At 39.5% G+C, this 20978-nt stretch overlaps 1 protein-coding gene across 2 annotated transcripts in view; it reads right to left on the minus strand.

Moving 5' to 3' along the window:
* Positions 1-327: 327 nt before the first annotated feature.
* The window catches only part of INTS7 (integrator complex subunit 7), a 38055-nt gene continuing 17404 nt past the window's right edge, over positions 328-20978 (minus strand). The window contains exons 14-21 of one of the 2 annotated variants that reach the window (XR_007903977.1): positions 20578-20772; positions 19675-19778; positions 19214-19282; positions 18000-18132; positions 16632-16730; positions 15662-15847; positions 7390-14730; positions 328-344 (exon numbers count right to left, since the gene is read on the minus strand). Coding sequence is in view for 1 of the 2 variants with exons in the window: in XM_051783733.1 (XP_051639693.1) it covers positions 14443-14730; positions 15662-15847; positions 16632-16730; positions 18000-18132; positions 19214-19282; positions 19675-19778; positions 20578-20772 (1074 nt within the window). In the remaining variant the exon portion in view is untranslated. Of the gene's footprint in view, positions 345-3528; positions 14731-15661; positions 15848-16631; positions 16731-17999; positions 18133-19213; positions 19283-19674; positions 19779-20577; positions 20773-20978 lie in introns of those variants that run through there. The other variant, XM_051783733.1, reaches the window with a different exon arrangement.

Here is a 20978-nt window from a genome sequence, read left to right on the forward strand (position 1 = left end):
AGGAAGGGAGGAGGCAGTATTACATCTGCCATGTCATATGATTGGCATCACCATTAAAACCCCTTCCCGTCTTCCCCACAGCAACTCCCAGCTAGGCCACTTTAACCTGATTTACACTAGCCAACAGTCGTCATCAGTCAAAGAGGAACTTTAATCTAGATAGGAAAGTAATGCTGTTATATACTTCTTACCACAGACATCCAAGATCAGTTTCCTTAAGTCTGTGCCACAGCACAAACATGTTTGTAAAGGACAAATACTCCATATTTTCACGCCACAGAGTCAAGCGTTCCCCCAAAACTCCATAGGTTGGCATGTGCAGTAAGTGCTGGAAATTGTTCTTCCTAAAATACCACAATTGTTTATCATTAGTGCTATTGATGCATTTCAACTTAATAAAATGTTATAAAATCCATTACACCATTGTTAACTGTGGCTAGGAAAAGCAGTCCTAATGGCATAGATGAATCCAGACAGACCACAAGGGATTACATAGTTTGATTTGCTTAGCCTAGGTCTCATTTCAAAAAGGCAGAAGGAAACAAAACTAAGGTTTTGAAATTATAGATATAACAGTAGTGCTATTTTTGCTTAGATTTATTAATCTACTAAGTATTTAGAAAAAAAAGTATTAAAACATGTAAAACCACAACAGAGATGCCCTTTATTAAACGTAAGTGATGCAAGTGGAAAATAATCCCCCTTTCAAACATCTGCTAAACTATTACCCCTTTTTCTCCCTGTACAAATACTGTGCCCTCAGTAGTTCCAGTTTCACTGAGCTCCTCTGGATACATCTCCCTCATCTTGTTGATCCCACTTGGCCCAAGCTGTAGCTCATCAACCCACCAGTGTTTATGCATAGTGCCTCATGCTGTCTCAAATGGAACGGTTTCACTAAGGTCCCAGCTTTCCCCTCTCCAGTCTACAGCCTCAAGGTTTCAAATGGAAGCTGGAGCCAGAAGAGCTCAGAGCAGGAGGAGGCAGAAGAGCATGACCTGGTCTGATGGCCTCCTTGAGCAGGACACAGCACTTGCAGCATACTTATCCCAGGACACTCATCATGTTGTTCAGATGGGGATCCATCCCCAGCTTTGAGGGTTAAAAAGCATTATTAAATGCAGTTTTGAGACTGATAAATAAAGTCCGGTTACTGGTATAACTCAGGTCCTTCTGCTTGCTTCTACTTATAATTGTCAAGACTGAGAGACAGCAGTGGAAGCCACTATAATTAGATTTTGGGCAGGGGGAGGAGAGAGAAGAGAAAACGGGCTGATGTGCTAAGGTTCTGAAAAATTATCAAGCAAGATGTGCTTTGTGTTAATGCTGAATAAAATGATACATCACAGCAAATTCAGTATCATAGAACCATAACTGCTTATCACACTCAGCTGTGAGAATTTTGTACTGACTTAATTGAGGTCAAGAATTAATAGCATGTCTTTTAGATAACACTTCTAAATGGCAGCATCTGTCTAAAGAGAAGACATTAATTCAAACCTTTTAGGCCAAAAATTTACAGAGAAGCAGAAAGTTCCAGCCACAGCCAGAATGTAAAATGTTATCTTGTCATAAAATGTGTCTTGATTGGCAAGCTATAAGTATGGATCAAAGCAATAATATGCTGGAAAAATAGCTAGACACAGCAGAGTGTAGGCTTAAGTATTTAACCTACTATTCAATGTTCTTTTTCTGTACTTGTATATTGCAGGGAAACTTGCCTCCCAAAACCACCTTCCATCCTCTTTTCCATTGTTAATACTCAGTGATGACTGGAGTTAGACCCTTACTAAAGCAAAGCTACTAAAGATGAGATGAACACAAAAATAAAATCTACCAACAGTTGAAGAACAAATTATGTTTGATTTGTTACAACATGTTAATAAGGATTCTCAAGCTTGATTGGTGAAGAAACAGGACATACCATGGGGTTGTACTTTAATTCCAGACTATTTTGGTGCCTGAGACCACCAGATGACAACCTAGTAGACAGCAACCCTAGCCAGGGCAAGGTCTTGGACACAAGCATCTGCAGGAGTATCTACCATGCCCAGTGATAAACTCTTTCTTTCCCTGAAGGGAGGGAGTAGTGGGAACATAGGCTTGACACCTTCCAGTTCCACATCAGCTATTGCTGTCTCAAGTTGGGGTGGAGGCCAGTAATTTGGACCATGTAAATTATATTGCACATTCCACTCCCTGCAACACACACTCATTGTGGTAACTTCTGTCTCCAAGTGGAGGTAGTATAGGAGTAGTTACATTCCTTAAATACTGATCATCTCCTCCCTAAGGATGTGGTATACATTAAGAAACAAACAAACAAACAACACTCCCAACCAACCAACCCAAACCAACATCAGCCATTTGATGAGTCCACAAAAACATACCCTGGGCTTCACTCTCCTGGACAGCAGCAGCAGTATCTAGGACTGCAAGCAAACATAAATTACACGTGTCCAAATCTATAGCAGAAAGGCTTACATTCCAGGTGAGGAATCTCTGCTCTTCATTATGCTGCCAAAGCACCTTAACACTTGCTCCTGGCCACTAAATTTTCCCAGTGAAATGCTAGCAAGGAAGAGAGCAGCCCTAACACAGGCTGGTCAGGCAGAGGCTGTAAAGCAACGAGGGTGATCCCTGCTGCTACCCCACCACACATAGCCACAGGATTTCGTAGCTCATTCTGCTCCTCCTTCTCTCTGACAGAAACTCCAAAGTATCACAACTTTTGTAGAGATAACTTTAGTGAACTACAAAAAGAATCACTAGGTATACTTGGAAGGACTGGATGTGCAGGACAACCTGTTAGAAATCACGGATTATGTCTCAAGGAAATGGATGAAAAAGTGCAAGTTAGCAGCTGAATGATGACACGACTGAGTAGAATCCACTTGTGAATTTGCAGAATGAAGGCAGTAGATTGCAGGGAAAAAAAGTTAACAAAGTGTTCACATAAGATTGCTCAAACACACTAAATAATACACTCTGAAGAAGCTTAGACCATTGCAGGAAGTCAGGAAGATTCACAAATCACTACTGTAGCCAACACACCCAGAAGCAGTCATTCTTCACCAGTATTTGCCAGAGGCCTTGGAAAACACCACTGCTTGACTTTATGATCAAAACAAAAAGATAAAAACATTGACTTGCAACTTGAGTCTTGCAATCCTGTAGCTCAGAGGTCAGCAGATGCCAAAACCTCACACTGTCTCTGGTCGCCATCTTTAAAAACAGATGACAAATGAAATAACTGTACAAAATACAACAGATTAATAGTCTGCTCCAATAGAAAAAGTGTTGAGTACCACAGAAAAACTCTCTGTACCCTTGTTCACAAAAGCTCTTTACCCTGTGAGCTGTGTTGCTGAGATCCTACCAAGCCTCTTAACAGTTGATCTAGTCCACATTGAATTTCAGTTGAACTGTTATAAAAATCCTGCCGTGTTTCTACAAAAGGCCATCACAATGTATGCAAATGCATAATGAAAGGATAGAAATGAATGTACAAGATAAACAATGTGAATTACTCATTAAAAACAGTTCATCTGAACCTAGGTATTGTGTATACACCAAAGATGACTTTTTGTATCACCTGATCATACTGGTCAGAGAGTTCATTATGCAGGGAAACATGAGCTGGAATACTCAGATTTTTCAGTGCAGTCTAGAGTTTCACATGTAGAGCCATTTGCATGCATTCAGTTCCAGGCTAAGTCCACTCCTAAGTACATCCGTTGTCTGCAAACAGAGTTCAACAGAGCTGCCTATGTAAATGCAAGAAAACCAAATTTTGAATCTGTGATACAATGCTATTGGATTTGCCATTAAAGAAAGTAACACACAAACAAGCACAGACACATTTAAATTCCAGCTATTACTACCAGCTAGATTAAAAAGAATGCTTATAGACAAGGTTCTAGCTTTAGCAATTCAGAAGAACAAATTCTGTTAAACTAGACTCGATCATCAAGAACATTTAAATTAGTCTTTAATCAGTAGTTTCATTACTTAACATGCTATTTGAGTGCTTTTATGAAATGCATGGTTAATATTTACCCCCCACCAAAACTCAAATACTTCAAGGCCCTTCTCAAATTCTCTTTTAGAATTCATCTTTAATCTTTGCTATTACAGAAGTACAAGTTTGTCCAGTTTCTCTTATCTTTCATCCCCCTTCAGAGTATCAGTTGCTTATACATGCACAGATACTTTAAAGGCTTAAATTCTTGAAGAAAAGATACAAAACTTTCATGCATTTCCAACATACTTTAGTAAGTAGAATGCCCATGCAACTGCAGTCCCTTCGACTCCTAGGTAGAGTAGAATATTTAAATAATAAGTAAAATAATTAAATAATGACATTAATCACAAGTAGCATCCTTTGCAATTACTAGATTCTTTTGCCATTGTCTGGACAACACAGATAAATATTTTACTGTATCAGGTTGTGTATCTTGCCAGGCTTGGAATTGAAGTGGTCTGAAAGTTTAATATTTTAGAGAGGCACAAATGAGTCATGGTCTCAACTGCCTCTGCTGAGCATGAATTATGTACCAGAAGTCCAATACAGAACCATGGCAGAGATCCTGTGCCCTGTGTCAACCTTAGTACAGCCTTAAGGGCATTTGTCCTACGTTAAAGGAAACCTCTGTCCACATTCTGTTTAGAAATCTGATTCCTGAATGGCTTATGAATCCATGTAGACTGTTGAGTAACCAAATCACTGGTGAATAAATTATGTCTCAGGCAGCACTGCTGCTCTCTTGCTGGACAAAGGCCTTTCTACCTCTCTCCTGTAATTTCAGCCGTCAATTTTTCATTACCAACAGCACAACTGGAACTAAGAGCAGGTACAAATGAATCACTGCTCAAACAGGTAAACTCCTGTGACTAACCCAGGCTCCACAGCTTCTTTAGAACACTACTCAAGAGTCTTTCCTGAAGTAAAGGTAGAAGACAAAATCAATTATGTTTTTATTCCCAGTCATCTCAATATTGCTATACTGTAGTTTACTAAATAAGAAACTTTATTAGTTGTAATAATTTCTGTGAACACAACCAGAGGATGCTGATTTTTTTTCCCCACTTCCAAAGGGTGGAGATGAGGAAATAAAACAAGTGATAATTACAGTGATACATTTTTAAATCACTAACTTGCCATTAACTTTTGTCAACTTGCAAGTCACACAAGTGCTGCCCAACTCCCACCCACAGGTTAAGTGGATACTTGGCTTGTAAATCTTCTGTTGAGTTCCTATGCTGCTGTTCCTTTACTCCTTGAATGGCCAAATATGTCAGGCACAGTCCACCAAGACTGGGTATTTAAAGTCCAAATCAAAGCTAATTGAATTGTCTAACAATATTATTGAAAGGACAAATTTTTTTGGAAGGACATATTTTACTGAACATTTGGTTCTTTATTTTTTTTAAGCCACACTTCCTGAAGTCAAGTACTAAAAATAAAAATGAGGAATGAGATTATGCTAAACATGATTTATGGTTATCATGATTGTAGAGAAGCAGCTGAAAGTAAAAGCTCAAGAGATTAAAAGTGGCATTTTTCAAATTTATTCAGACTGCACAGCAGAGTATTTGAGGTAGTCAATGCCAACTTCTCCCTGGGCTGCCTTGGACCTGCTGGAAGTGGTCAAAGATTTACAGCAGGAGGAGGATGTCAATCTCCCAGCAGTTTTTCACAGCAAAGAATATTTTCATCTCTGCCAGCAGGAGGTAAGTGGTCAGACATAGGTGAGAACTCATGAATCAGAAAAACTACATCACAGGTAAACAGTGGCTGACTTGGCAGTAGATGTCTGAAATCAGGACAGCCTGTGCAAATGCTGTTATTAGCCATGACTGTAAGGGCAGTGCCCAGAAAGCACAAAGCCCAAGGGATGCAGAAAGGCACATTTGAGGTGATTAAGCAGGGCATCGCAGAGGGCTCTCCCATCTGTCTTTTCACAGGAGGAGCTCACTGTATTTGTACTACAGAACGGGCTCCACTGAAAACAAATTTTAAATTCCATAACCCTTTTGGTAAGCTGTTTTCTGGTGAGGTAGTGTTTAATATATACATAAATATATTCAGTGAATCATCAACATTCCCATCTGCCATTTAGTACACTCACATCATTAAGGGACAGACCTGATCTGCAATACTGGTTTTTGTTGAGAAAAGTTTTGTTGGGCTTTTTTTGTTTGTTTGTTTTAATTAAAAGATCGATTAATCAGCATGACATTTAAATTTTTTTTTCTCAAAAGCATTAATTGCCATCTAAGTTCTGATCTGGTTTTGTTATCTTGCCAAGCTGAACTACTGGAGGCATTGCAGCACAGTCAAGAGTCATGCGTTGTGTCCTCCTTTTTCCTATACAAAAAGAAAAAATATCTCTCTACAAAACAGCACAATGTTTTTTTTATAGGACCAGTGAATTCCTAAAACTCTGAAAGCATAAGGAATTAAGGTTTCGAAGCTTGTTATTGTTACCCGTTTTTGTTTTGTTTTAAAAAGGAAAACCAACACAGCAACTAAGTGCTCTTTTTACAGTCAGGCTGAAATATCAGAAATAGAACTAAACATACAGCCTTCAAGCTATTCTTATGGTTCTCCTGTACTGCCCTACTCCCTCTAAAAATGAAAATCAGTGCATATTTTTGTTCTTAACCTAATTTACTCAGGCTAACAGAAATACAAACCTCTCCAGGGGATCTATTATGTGGGTTGTACTACACAGATGCATTTAGAATTAATGCTCTCAGAAATTCCTACCCAATTCACAAAGACTTTGTCCACACTAACATGCAAACCCTTACAACAGGAGAAAGAAGGAAAGGTTCTGTGTCTCTCTACCGGGGCACAGAAGACTGTCAGGCAAACTTTTACCTCTGCAAGAGTGAAAATGCACATCAATTCACTACTGGTGACAGAGAGACACAAAGGAAATAAACTATTTGTACATTTGTACATTGCAGGCAGGATCAGTTTACTGCTTAGGAAAAAACATGTCAGAGCAACACCTTCACTAATGAGTTGCAATAATTAGCATAATTAATTATAATTGCTTTTGTTCCTCCCTCATTAAATGAGGGAAAGACCTTCTGAAGAGGTCATACAACATTTTTTGTCAATTATTACAACTCCTGAATTTCCTATATCTCTGAAGTGGATGACTAGCTCAGAGAGGTGTCCATCCATGCTGCTTTTCCACTCTACTCAATGATCTAGTTTGGACATTGTCATTTGCACAGACCAGTTTCTGCAAATATGTACCCATGAAACTAGTGCCATTGTATTGAAGGCTAATTGATAAAAGCCTAGCTTTAGCCAAAATTTCCAAGTGTTCATGTAGGAATAACACTATGCTCATGTAGGAAAAATTAAAATACCTGAAATCAGAACCTTGACATCTGCACGCTTCAGGATTTTGTGAAACAAGAATAGTTGGACAGCCGTCATCGCTCCCAATTGCCAGCTGCTGCCCACATGCCCTGCTGGCAAATCAGGAGGTATTCAAGCACCCCTCACCTACTCAGAGCAGAGACTGACACCACAGCCTTGGCCTCAGCCACAGCTCCACAAGGGCATTCCTTCCCTTCTGTCACCTCCCTCATGGGTGGTGACTCGCAGCAGACAGGAAGGCTGGACAGCTGGCTGGTAACCACTGCAGTGATCCCTGCCCTCCCGAGCTGGCCATGCAGAAATGCCACAGTTCAGATGTACGTGAACAGATTGTTGCCTCCAGATTCGTGTTAAATATGGAAATACACAGCAGATGTAGGGTCAGTCGGTCCAACAGTTGATTATTACCTCTGGGATACACCATACGTCTTACCCAGTACCTTTCTTGTACTGATTTCGTTGGTCAAGTTGCTTTACAGTCAGTCAAGACAAACCTGCTGATTCAGCTGAAAAAACACCCTAGACAAATGGAACTGTTTTAACTGGATAAACTTGTGATCTGATCCAAAGAGCAAAGATGGAGTCGGGAATAAGCACAAGAGAGTCCCTTTCAGCAATGCCACACACCTAGACTGTGTTAAGTGAAGCATGAAACTGTACCCTGAGGATTCACCTACCATCTTTGGCAGAGTCCATTCATCCACATACCATTCAGTTTATATTTATCACAGTCTCTTCTAGCTCAGCTGCTACTCCTTGGTTTTGTCCTGTAGTTAGAAGCTGTGTGTTAAGCCTCTTAATTTCACATTAACTGCATTCCTAAATTTAGTGCTTCTAGGAAGCAAGGAAGGGCTCCATAAAATGGATTGCCAACAAGCCACATACTTAAAACTGGTAAACAAAGGTATTTTAAATCAGTAAACCTACATGAGTCTCTTATTTTATTCTATCTTCTTTGGAGCTTTGTAGTCAAATGATACCCATTAAAAAGACCTTCAAAACAACTGCTTTCATTAATCACAGTTTTAAAAGACTTCTTGAGAACTCCACACTCAAATCTGAGGGAATGTGAATGTTCCCTATCTATTGAAAAAGAAAGAAGGGATGTTTTTCAAGTCTGTGAAATGGCTCTGGCCTACGTTATATATCTATACAATAAAAGAGCTTCAGTATCTCTTTGTCTGCTCTACTGGGTCACTGGTTTAGCACTGAAAAGAAAAATCACAAAAAAGAAAAATCAGCTTTTTCTATTTAGGTGTCCAGTAGATTAAAGTGTTTAAGACATTGTCACAGGCTCTTTCTAATCTCAGAAAGTTTTTCCTCTCAAAAGTCACTGAACACTGCTCTTACCTTGGCTAAGATCCTCGGATCAGGAGGCTGAGGCTAAGTGTAAACTTCACTAACATACAGTCAAGCTGTCCTTAATTTTGACAGCATTGCTTTGAGGTGGGTAAGCAAGAGTTAAAGACTTTATCCTAAAAGCAAATGAGAACACCAAGAAGATACTTCCTCAGCTGACTGTCAGCAGATCAGAGCAACCTTCCAAAGTGTGCAGAAGCGGGATGACTGTTCACTGAAATACACACAATCTGTGATTTCAGCAGTGAATTTGAGCAGCTGCTGTTTGTCAGAGAGGCGTCCCTCGGAGTGCAAACAACCCATGAACTATCTAGGGTCACCACTAAAATAGGCTTGTTTCCTGGTAACGCAAAACAGCACCTGGCTTAAAAATTCACATGGGGAGAAGGTAACTGCAATACTGCATGATGTGCCTTGTAAGAAAAGCAATATAATACTTGGTTTTCCTTTGATTTCAAGAAGTGCTTTTGTCTCTATCATGCTCTGCTTGGGGAGATCAATAAGCCAAGGTTCTGGATAAGCCTCTTTTTCCTTAGCATTTAAGGTTGTGTCCTCGAAGGCATCTACATGTGTGAGGCAAGAGCAGCTCCAGCAGTGCTGGACACAGAGTAACAGCAGTCAAGCAGAAAGAACTACCAGTTCTTGGGCTCCACTCAGAACTGCTTTGAGAGCTGGCAGGGCTCTTAGGTTCCCCCCTCTACCCTCGATTTTCCCCATCTCTTCTTGGTCTGCACAGTGCAGATACCTGAATACACCTGCACAAAAACGAACAGATTGTTCGGAGAAGATGCTGGCAAGAATTAAAAGGACACGTGTAAATATGCTGACCAAGGAGACAGCAAAGCACTGTAGGTGAACAGAAACACAACAGCCAGAAAAGAAATGTAGCTACTTTGAAGGCAAGATGCTTCCATACTGTGGAGGAAGTATGAGACAGTACGACCTCTTGCATGAGATCTCTCTTTCTCTATACGCATACACATTGAATATCATTCAAAGGATATTTTAGGAATTCAATATAATTCATTCAAATTCTATAAATTATTTCAACAGACTGGTGTATGTTTTTTAACTAACGTTGTGACATCACTAAATAAAATAATTCTTTAAGTTTATGCGTATGTTTAAAGAAATATTGAACATGCTTCTAGACCTGTCCAATTCCTGCACAGTGTCACAGGATTAAAGTCAAATATATACATACATCCATTATCAAGTAATAAAAAACTTAGCTAAATTAAGGCATTTCAGTACTCGGGTAAAATGAGGGCATATCCAAGGAAACAGAAACAGGAAGGGAAGTCTAAGATGCCATGAATACCCATGATGAGTGCAACTCCAGGGAATCACTTATGAAACACACTTGAACGACCTTAGCAGGAGATTACACTCTGAATTCCAGAGGAAGTTAGAATCTGACAGGGGAAATTCCTTCCCCACTCTGTGTTGAGCTCCACATTGCCTTGAGCAAGGGATTAGCCAGGAATCTAGAAATGACACTTTCTGGTATGCCTGAGCACATGTTCACAAGAATGTGAGTAGTAAGTACTTCAGAGAGTAACTGGCTACATCACCCATGGAGAAGTCAAGTCAAATTATAGAGCCTAAGCACCAGTAACTATTGTCTTAATGCAGAACTGCATATTTTATCAATACCTCCAGTCATTTTAATTCAATCACCTCCACCCTTCCCCAGCCCAACAATTTATCAAAGCTAGAGGAAAGCATATCTTAATGATTAGGACCAGATCACGACACAGCTTTCTGCATAAGCCTTTCTGTTGTTTGTATTCTTAGCAGCTGCCTCAAGACCAATGTCTAGCCACTGAATATTTTCTTTCTTTTGCCAGTAAGTGAAACGGATCTGAATTGTCTTCCATTATCAGGGTGCAGCTACGCGTAGTGATGAAGTGACTGTTTTGTTTATTGAGAAACACTAAGGAGATTTAACTTGGGTCTGCATCACAGAAGTACTTTCCAAATACTTTGTTGCACATCTTCAAGTACAGGCACCAGAAACAGAACGCAGGATTCAAGCAAGATAACCTCCCTGCTTCTATTAATAGTCAAGGATCACATTCACTGCTGATAGCTGCAACAGCAGCTTTTTGTATATTGCTGTAACTCTAACACCCTTCCTGACTTCTCTGTAGGTATTTTGAGTCATTGTTTGCTATACAAATCTTGGTTTCTGTTTGCCAAGTCTATTTCACTGTGTATTGGGAATAAAAATACACAATGTCAGAAAACAAACAAATCACACACCCAAAGAATTAACCTCACTACAAACCCCACATAAAGTGAAACACTGTGCTTACATAAAAGGACAATTTATTAACAGGTCCAGGGTCTTTCCTAATCAGCACACACAAATAACTAACCTGCAAATGACCCAGCATAAGAAGTCCTTCAGAGTTTGTTAGAAATACACAGATATTTGCACAGCAAGTGACCTTCCTATACAAGTTAATTTCCAATAAATAGTACTTGCAATTTGCCAGAAGACATTTACCCTCATCCTGCAATCAATCTCCCAAATCTAACATCCAGATTTCCAGACTTTGTTATTTCCTGGTTTCAAAAACTGATACAAGTTCTTGGAGTTCTAGAGGCCTCTCAGATCAGGCAAGCAAACTTGTTTGGAGAAGGAACAATTTTTTCAACTGTAGCAGGGTTAATCTTACCAGCTCAGAGACAGTTAAGCCTCAGGCCAGAGGAGAGCTTTGCCTAGATAAGGTTTTTTTTCTACTAGGCTCCTCCTAAGTTTAGCTATGCACTGTCAATGTCACATGACTTACAAGAAAGTTGTTCCCCAGAATGGAAATGTCCTGTAATTTCTGAGTTCACAGGTTTCCAGCAACATGTTGGTCAATAAGAGAGAAAGAAACACACATTCATTATGCAGAACGAAAAGTTCTGTGATTTTGGGGTTTTTTTGCATTACAATACTGAGGATTTTGTGGTTAAGACACTGATCTACAGCTTTAATGAAAAAACCCAACTAACCACAAAAAGTTCAGATCTTCAATCTGACAGATTGCATACACAAACACCAGGTGAATCTCTCTTTCTGGACCATCTGACTAGATGTAGCTGTACAATCACAGAATATGCCAAGTTGGAAGGGACCCACAGGGATCATTGACTCCAAACCTTAGCCCTGCACAGGACCATCCCCAAGAGTCACACCATGTGTCTGACAGTATTGTCCAAACGCTTAAGCTCTGTCAGGCTTGGTGCTGTGATCACTTCCCTGGGGAGCCTGTTCCAGCATCCAACCACCCTCTGGGGGAAGAATCTTTTTCTAATATCCAACCTAAACCTCTCCTGATACAACTTCAGGTCATTCCCTCGGGTCCTGTCACTGGTCATCACAGAGAAGAGATCACAAGGAAGTTGTGACTGCAATGAGGTCTCCCCTCAATTTCCTCCAGGCTGAACAGAAGAAGCGACCTCAGCCACTCCCCACACGGTTTCCCCTCAAGGCCCTTCACCACCTTCATTGCCCTCCTCCAGACGCTCTCCAATAGCTTACTATCCTTCTTATATTGTGGTGCCCAAATCTGCACACAATATTCAAGATGAGGCCACACCAGCGCAGAGCAGAGTGGGACAATCCCTTCCCTCGACCAGCTGGTGATGCTTTGCCTGATGCCTCCCAGGACATGGTTGGCCCTCCTGGCTGCCAGGGCACTGCTGACTCATATTCCCCAAGTCCCTTTCCATTCCCTAACCAGTACAAACATCCAGGGTTGCCCCATCGCAGGTGTAGAATCCAGCACTTTTCCTTGTTGAAATTCATACAGTTGGTGACTGCCCAGTCCTCTCATTTGTCCAGGTCTCTCTACAGGACCTCCCCGTCTTTGAGGGAGTCAACAGCTCCTCTGAGTTTTGTGTCATCTGCAGACTTGCTTAGTATCTCCTCCAGTTCTGCATCCAAGTAATTTATGAAGATGTTAGATGTTACATGTACGTATGTGTGCATACACAGGTATATGTATACACACACACACACAAAACTATAGGCATAGAGCCACAAAAGTGGGGACAGAAACCACCACTTTCCCCAGTCACTTGAAAGGCAGTGGTAGTTTCTGCCTCCTGCCCAAAATAAAAATCAGATTTAAGAAGGATGCTGGTGAATTTTTCACCAACTTTATGAGTCTTTTATTTCAACCTTGCATCTCAATTATCTTTTCTAGTTATGATTACAGCCTGACCAAGATATTATGACATCTAGCGTGATCCCTTCCATTTTAAATTTTGGTTAGTCTCGAGCCAAAAGGAAGAAAGTTGATTTCTTAGGTAACTACTATGGGAGAACACAGAAAAAAATTCTTCATTCATCTATGCCAAGGAAACCCTAGCTTACAAAATTCATTATTATATTCTCTGAATATAAAGCAGGCAAAATCTCTAAGCTCCAGCCAGCTTCTACAGTGTAATCAATTTGAACAAATAACATATAACAAATATCTTAGGAATTTACCAAGAAAATAACAATGAAAATTTCTGCTGCAATGAGGGGGATCCAATAATTTACTAAGTGAAGTCTATAAGAAGTGCCATCCCTCTTCCTCTTCACTCAAGTGGGTTCTACTTTTCTGCTGATCAAAAAGCAGAGATTATTTATGAGGACCAGGTGAAGGTCATGTTATGTGATCTACTGCCTGTAAGTCTGAAGACAGACAGAGTTCCAACATGAAAATTATGTACGAAGCAGTGTATTTCCAAAATTATTGTGAATCAATTTCTCGTATTGGCAAAAACCTCTTTCAAGTTATACTGCAAAAGTAACAATTAAGATTAGCAAATTGGTCAAAGAGTACACAAGATGACAAGGCTTTGGTATAGAAGATTCCTTTTAAAAAACAAAGCAGTTAAAATGAATGACCACTTGCCAGTTAATTTCCCTCTTAAAAGAATACCCCCTCCCCACCAAAATGAAAGGCTTCAGAAATACAGATGCATGAAAATCTAAAACCAGTGTAGTAATATTTTCTCTATCATCTCAGAAACAGTCACTGTTCCCACCTGTAAAACTCTGCCTCTTGCAGACCTCCCCAGACAGCAACTCCTCAAGCAGTCTCCTCCCTCTTCAATGACTGGGTATGAGAAGTGAGCTACAAATTTTTTTCTTCCAGATGCATGCATTAAGTAGTGCTGATGAACTGTAATAATACACATACAACAGCCAAATACTGGAAGCTGCTATTAAAATGTCAGAAATAAAAGTCTCTGGATATTCCTGCCTATTCCTTCACATTAAAAGATACAACCTTGGTATTACACTCAGTTCTGTATAACTAGCCAAAGTGTTTACTGATGTTCTGTAAGCCTAACATTAGAACCTATGTACTTCAAAAAATGACAGTACAGAAAGTACACAGTCAAAGAAGCTCTTAAGTGTCCCCTGCTATCATAGTTTGTGGAGCCTGCTGGAATAGGTTTGTAAACAGAAGTTAAGAGATCAGGTAGAAGTTCTTATAGTAAGAGCACAACTCCAAGTATGAACAGCTGCCTCTGCTGAATCGAGTTCAAATTTACCCCAGATAATTTAAAAAGCAACAAATTGGCATCTGGGGCTTTCTAGGAGAAGGTTATAATTGTAGGTCTTCCAAAAAAAAAAAAAAAATTTCCAAGAAAAACTGCAATACCAGCTGAGCAGTCACTTCTGGGGATTAAAATCGTGAGTATGCAGTTCTTTGCTGTTGCTGCTGGGACGGCGGCTGTCCTTGCTGTTGCTGGAGACGGACCTGCTGGGAGTATGGATCCTCAAGAGATTTAACAAAAATAGTTGTTTTAGGCCCGGTTTTCCAGACAATACCATTTGAATCTATTACAGAGGACTCTACTGTGATGTTGTGGGTGCCAAGTATCACAAAGTTTAACAGAAACTGAGTGCTGAAGTAGTCGTTGTGTGGTTCCACCCTCTGCTCCATTTCATTGGTCATGTTGTCAATAGGAATCTGAGAACAGAGATGGAAGGTTAAAATGTCACTTCATATAAACCTGTCAAAAATAAGTTTTCTGCTCTCCATTTGAGGGAAAGAAAGAAAAAAAGAGAGAAAATGTTGTCCTCAATTTTCCTAGACCAGTGCATGTTTGAGACAGCTTGACACGCCTTTTCATCGATGAGTTTTTATATCTACTCACGGAAGCAAGGTAGCCAACAAGTTTTTCTACCAGAGGTTCTAGTTTTCCACAGAGTAATGCAAGCTAAACATTACACACTTCCTAGTTCTGTTTTTCATAAGCAACAAACCTTCCCCTTTCCCCCCCCTCAAAAAACCCCAACCAACCAACCAACCAAAAACTCAACCCCAAAACCCACCAGAACAGGCCTTTCACCAAATACCACACATCAGCAGAACCTAAACTCCAGGCATGCAATCTTCGATAAAACTGTTGAGTTAAATTTAATATGTATCTCCTTAGATGCTCTTTAATTTGGACAGTCTGTCCTCATGATTTCCATAAACAAAATAAAAGAACATTAAAATGATGATAAGTAAGTTCTAGAGACTATGTGGTAGAGAATAATCTGCTCCTGGGTTTTTTTGTCCTGTGGAGTTCCATATGATATATACCTAGGTTGAGTATTCCTGATCTCAAGCAGATGCCTAATGACTTGTTCTGAACATCACAAAGCCTCTTTTTTCGGAAGAAAAGTTGTTTTTAAAATGGTATTGGCATATAGCAGATTTGAAAATCCCAGATCCCTTCCAGGCACTACGCCTGGCTCTGGCCAGTGCTCGAATGTCAACTGTCAGGAGTAAAAGAATAACAGAACCACCCATTTGTTTCAACCTCAAAATTCTGCTAACCAGAGTCAAACAAAAGAACATGAAAACACAGCAAAAGAGCTTCAGACTCCTCCTGGCTCTATTCTATCCATACCTTATAGTCTTGTCCAGATTTGCTCTGCAGCACTGAAGAGACATTTAGACAGACCGATTGGATTTTGCGGAAAAGGCCTGGTTTAGATCCATGCTGAACCACTCCTTCCACCTTTAGGGCCAATTGCTGATTGTTCTGTACTGCTATAGGTTCTGCTGGGTTCCTTGGAGATGGGGATAGAGCAAGCTGAAACACAAGTAAACAGACCAAAATGTAATTATAAGCCTCCAGAAAAGCAAGCACAATAGAAGGATGAAACAGGACACCTTCTTATAGAAAAATTTCCAAGGAGAGGTTCGTAAGAAAACCAGCAAATGGAAAAACAAATTATCTGAGACCTTTTATTATATTAACTAATAAACATCAGCAGCAATACCAGATATTGTGTTTATATCAGTTTCATTTACTATACTTCCACAAAAGATGTGGAAAAAATCTTCCCCCAAAACAGCCACAAGTAAGTATATTAAGCTGAACAAAGAAGTGAAATCCAATAAGAATAAATATAAAAAAACTTAAGGTTTTCATTTTTCCCCAAAAAAACCGAGCACTTAAGTAAAACAAAAAAATATGACCATAGTCATATATAGTCATTCTTGTCAGTCAGCTGATACACATCACAATTTTCTTCAAAATAGTAAACCTTGCTTTTTAAAGGAAAAGCTGCCTTCCTGGGACCAGAACATTATTTAGCTTTGCAGACTCAGAATCAAGAAAAATTCCAGCAACATTTTGCCTTTAAGGCTTTGCAACCAAAGAACTGAATCCTACTTATTGAAGTCCCAGCCTAGTGGTTCTCAAGGACCATACATAGTAGTATTCAATTTATTCCTAAGAGATAAACCCAAATGCTATTTGCAGTCAAGTATCTTCACTAAAGTACTGAAGCTTTGTGCCTTCAGTAGGGCTTTTCTCATGAAATAAAGACTCTGGAAAGAGAAATTTTAGGCCATATTTGAACAGTACTTACTTTGATACTTGTAGACTGCAGCTTTTGGAAAAAGTACCTTTGAAATGAAAGGGGCACCTTCAACAAGGCAATGACAGCATTGCACAGACAAGCTGTATGCTGCAAGAAACAGAGCCAGAACAATTGAGAAGAAAATACCATTCACAGCATAGGAAAAAGACACATACTCGAGGTACTGAAACAGCAGTAATTTCCACTACAAGTCCAGAAATATATTAATACAGTCACAGAATAACAGCCACTATGATGACAGTGATTACATTCAGCCTGTTTATGTTCTGCTTTTTATGAAGAAGGTATTCTGCTCTGGAAACAACAAGGAGGCCAAGAACAACAAAAATACAAATCTTTCCAGTCCTAGTGTTAGAGTCAGCAGAGCAGGATCTGCTTGAAACACTCGTACACAAAATCATCACACACAAACTCCCCTCCAAGCAAAGAAGACTGGCATCTATCACAACTTAATACAATAATTAAGTTTTAAGCCTCTTGACCACTCTTTCTCTCCCTGCTGCACTATACCACCCTTCTGGCTCAGATGAACACAAGCAGCGTGTTCAGCACAAGCTGCTGAAGCCACACAGCTGCCTTGGTACAGAGCCAGTGACAACTAAGTTTACAGGGTTTACCTTTGCTACCATTTATGGGACTCATTCTTCAATTCTATTTGGAATTGGTAAGGACTGTTGAATTTAGAAACAAGGCAAACAGAAGCCAGGCATGATAAATAAACTACCTGGTTCCCATTAACATGCACTTCAGTTTTATGATGTTCACTAACAGTAAAAGACAGAACCACTGCAGCCCTGTAAATGGGCACATTATCACCTGGCTGTTTGCACTAAGCACACTTTATGTCGTGTCCTCTGATGACCTACACTGATAAGAGAAAGGATACATTCACAAAACACAGTATTGTGAATATACAACAACCAACAGCTCTGGGACCAAAGCTAGGCTAGTGCTGGACCTTCCAGCACTGTGTGTGGTAGGGGGAGAATTCCTTCAAAGAACATGAACAGAGAGAACATGTTTCCGTGTTTGAATGTGAGTGTGGTGAGAGGTCTGACAGAGTTGACAGTACTTTCAGTTATCTTATCAGCATCTGCTATGCTCTAAGTATCAGAATTTTTAAAAGATTATTTTTAATCATACCAGTAAGGTTACAGGTGTTTTATCAAAAACATTTTTGAAGTATTTTTGAAGTAGTGTGTCTTTGTAGAGACCATTTGTGCCAGTAAGAGGTTGTGCTAATTGACTGAGCGTGCTTTTTGGTTTCTTGGTCATATGCCCATAGATATATGGAGTTGCCAGGTTTTTAGAATCTTTGCCTACAGAATATACATTTAAAATAAAACTGTTACTTGCCAGGTAAGACACAGGAGCATACTTCCTGTTGAGGGATTCCACTTCCTCTAGTACATGATTAAATACAGACATCATTCTTCTTTCATATTCACTTTCAACATGAGCTGTTCCATTTGAGCTATATTCCTGGAAACTAAAAAAATAAAACTTTTTACTGTGTCTAACTTACTTTCCTCATCATAATCTGGAAGGCACACTACCAAACAGACCCAACAAGACCATCCTCTGTTACAACTTGAAATCCATTAAGGGATATCTTTCAAACTGTTTACTCTGTTTCTTTACTATTTTTTTCACTGTAAGACTTGCTCTTTACATTTAAACTCTTCTAAACTACAGCTTAGCCACCACTTTCTGTCCCCACCATCTCTCACTTGAAGCAGTTACAGGTTCTAACAGATTCAGCATGCCTACTTCCCCTGGCTTTTATTTAAGCCTGCAGTGTTTATAACATTTTTAAACACAAAGAAAAGCAGGAATGCCAGTCAGAATTAAGACTAAACCTGGAAGTTTATAATCTCACAACTTGAATACAATTCCATCTCCTAGACACCCAGCTTCATATGAGTTTGATTAATACACCTTGTAAGCAACGCTTAATTCATAATGAGTAGTACAGTCACTTAGGTTGCTCACTTTTATTGCTCACTTTGTGATTTACAAAATCACTAAGAGGTTTTATCCACAGTATTTTCCATTTAATCTCAGCCTGGGAGTTCACAACAGTGATTCAATTCATGGGTACTTCAATGTGATTTTCTAGTGGACATAAGTTCACTGTTAGAAAAAGAATCAGAGGATTTACATTACAAATTTGAACTAATTTAGTGCATATATTTTCACAACTGTGAAGGAAGCGAAGGTGCACTCACAAGTGCAAGCAACAGGTAGGGGAGCTAACACAGGATGACACAAGATAAATGAGGTGGTTAAAGGAGAGATTAAAAGTCTTTTTTACTTTAATGCAAGACTATATTCAAGACAAGTCCAGTATAGTGCTCTCAGGCAAAATCAGTGCAAAATGCAGAACTCAAACCACAGTCCCCAGCCTGCCAGGTATAGCACAGAAGCAACAGATCCTTAAGCCTGCCCAAAGTATAATTAGAAGGGCCTACTGAGAAACCTTTCCCAACATTCTTCCAATTCCAGCGCTTAAAGCTCCAAGGATTTAGAAATAATCAGAAAAGGAGCATGAAGTTAACTATCAAACCTACCTTGCAGATTCTGGATCCAAAATCAGAGCTTCTATTGCATGTGAAATCAAAAGGCAGCTCTGCTGTTGTCTGATATTAATACTAAGGAGTTGAAAGGCTTAAAAAGTTGGCACCTAAAACAAGAAATGCAGTGTATTTAGTGGCACTTTTCCTTGTTTCTCTAGCTTTTGTGAAGTAATCCTACAGTCATTACTTGTTAAGTAAACATGGAGCAAGAACTATGAAATTACCAAGTCTTGTGCTGCTCCAATTTTTGTGTAATAAGTTGTTCATAAAGTAATTCCAAACAATAGTGTGGTAATGTTTATTTTCAAATAGGTTTAAGCAACTGGTACATGATTTTTATGTTGTTAAGTGCTTCAAAATGACTTTGTGGCAGTCTACAGAAAAGACGATTGTTAAGCTTCATGCTGTCTACATGAGAAGGCAAGTGGACAAATTATAAGATATTAAAAGGATACAGTTCTACATTCCTTAGAGTTGCAGAGTCTGCATCAAAAGATGACTGATACAGATCTCCATACCGTGTAGCCAAGTTTCGGAATTCCTCCATTGAGTGTTTCATCTACAGAGACAATGTTACTAGTCAAAAACATCAGTCAAAGGAAAACAAACAAAACACCACATATTAAGAATACCAGTACACTATAACATACAACACTGAAGGAATAAGGTAACACACTCCACCAAAATATATAAAGTTCTTGCTTCTTCACACAGATGAAAATTACCAAAATGACAAGACTGTTATCCACGCATTAAACAGACATTTCTCCTGTAACAGAACACCAACATACACTCCTTGGGTTAAAAATAAAGCAAAACAAAAAAACTCCAGCAACAACCTCCTCCATTCCCTACTGGTAAATCAAACTGCTTTAGCTTTCAAAGGCTACCCACTGATTCCTTCTTGTAGACTACATGCTTTTTAGAAGCAAACCATCTTGGTGTTTTTCATGGTATCGAGGCAGTTGCCAACACTCACCAAAAGGAGTTGCAGTACGATCCTAAGGTATATATATTCTTCTGCAGTGTAATCACAGTATCTGAGGTGGTTTAAGACAAGGTGTGAAAGGCCTTGCTGCGAGTTTGAGCGGCTCACTACATGCACATCCTTGGAAGCTGTGCGTGTGAGCGTATGAGAAAACATGCGCACACACTCAGCTTCAGAGTATGACCCGCTGCAGGCAGGTCATATTAACAGGGCAGGCATTTTTACAGCTACAGGTGAAAGCCAAGGCCCACTACTCAGCAAAACACTTCACTGCTACTTTTTGTTCTTTTGAAAGATATGACTGCTGAGAAGCGAAATTGGTACCCGAGTCCCAAACAGAACTGCGTGAGAGCGGAACAAGAACACGTGCCTGGTTAGAGATGCGTCCACACCTTTGTAGATCATTTCCTGATGTCATAGCAATCGTTGTGGCAATAGCTGGTGGTGGGCTTGTTTTTAGGCTGTTGCAGGTACAAATAAGTTGAGAAAAAGCTTGCAGAAGGTCAATCCTGAGTTTCACAAATCCACACTGAAAGCTCAGAGGATTAAGTGGAGTACTAGCAGCCTGAAACACAGTAATAGCAATGTTGGTAATCTAGGTCAAAAGCAAAAAATGATAAAATAACATTGCAGTGTCACTGAACTGTCTCATCAGACAACTAAAACCTAAAGTTCAAATTCTAAAAGCTTTTTTTAAAACTACATTTAACAGGTTTGTTCAATTTAAATCATACTAAATATAAATGACACAGAAGTTACATAATTCCTAAG

The sequence above is a fragment of the Manacus candei genome, unplaced genomic scaffold (assembly GCF_025592945.1).
Source record: "Manacus candei isolate 608988 ecotype Guabito, Panama unplaced genomic scaffold, ASM2559294v1 h1tg000017l, whole genome shotgun sequence".
Taxonomy (NCBI): domain Eukaryota; kingdom Metazoa; phylum Chordata; class Aves; order Passeriformes; family Pipridae; genus Manacus; species Manacus candei.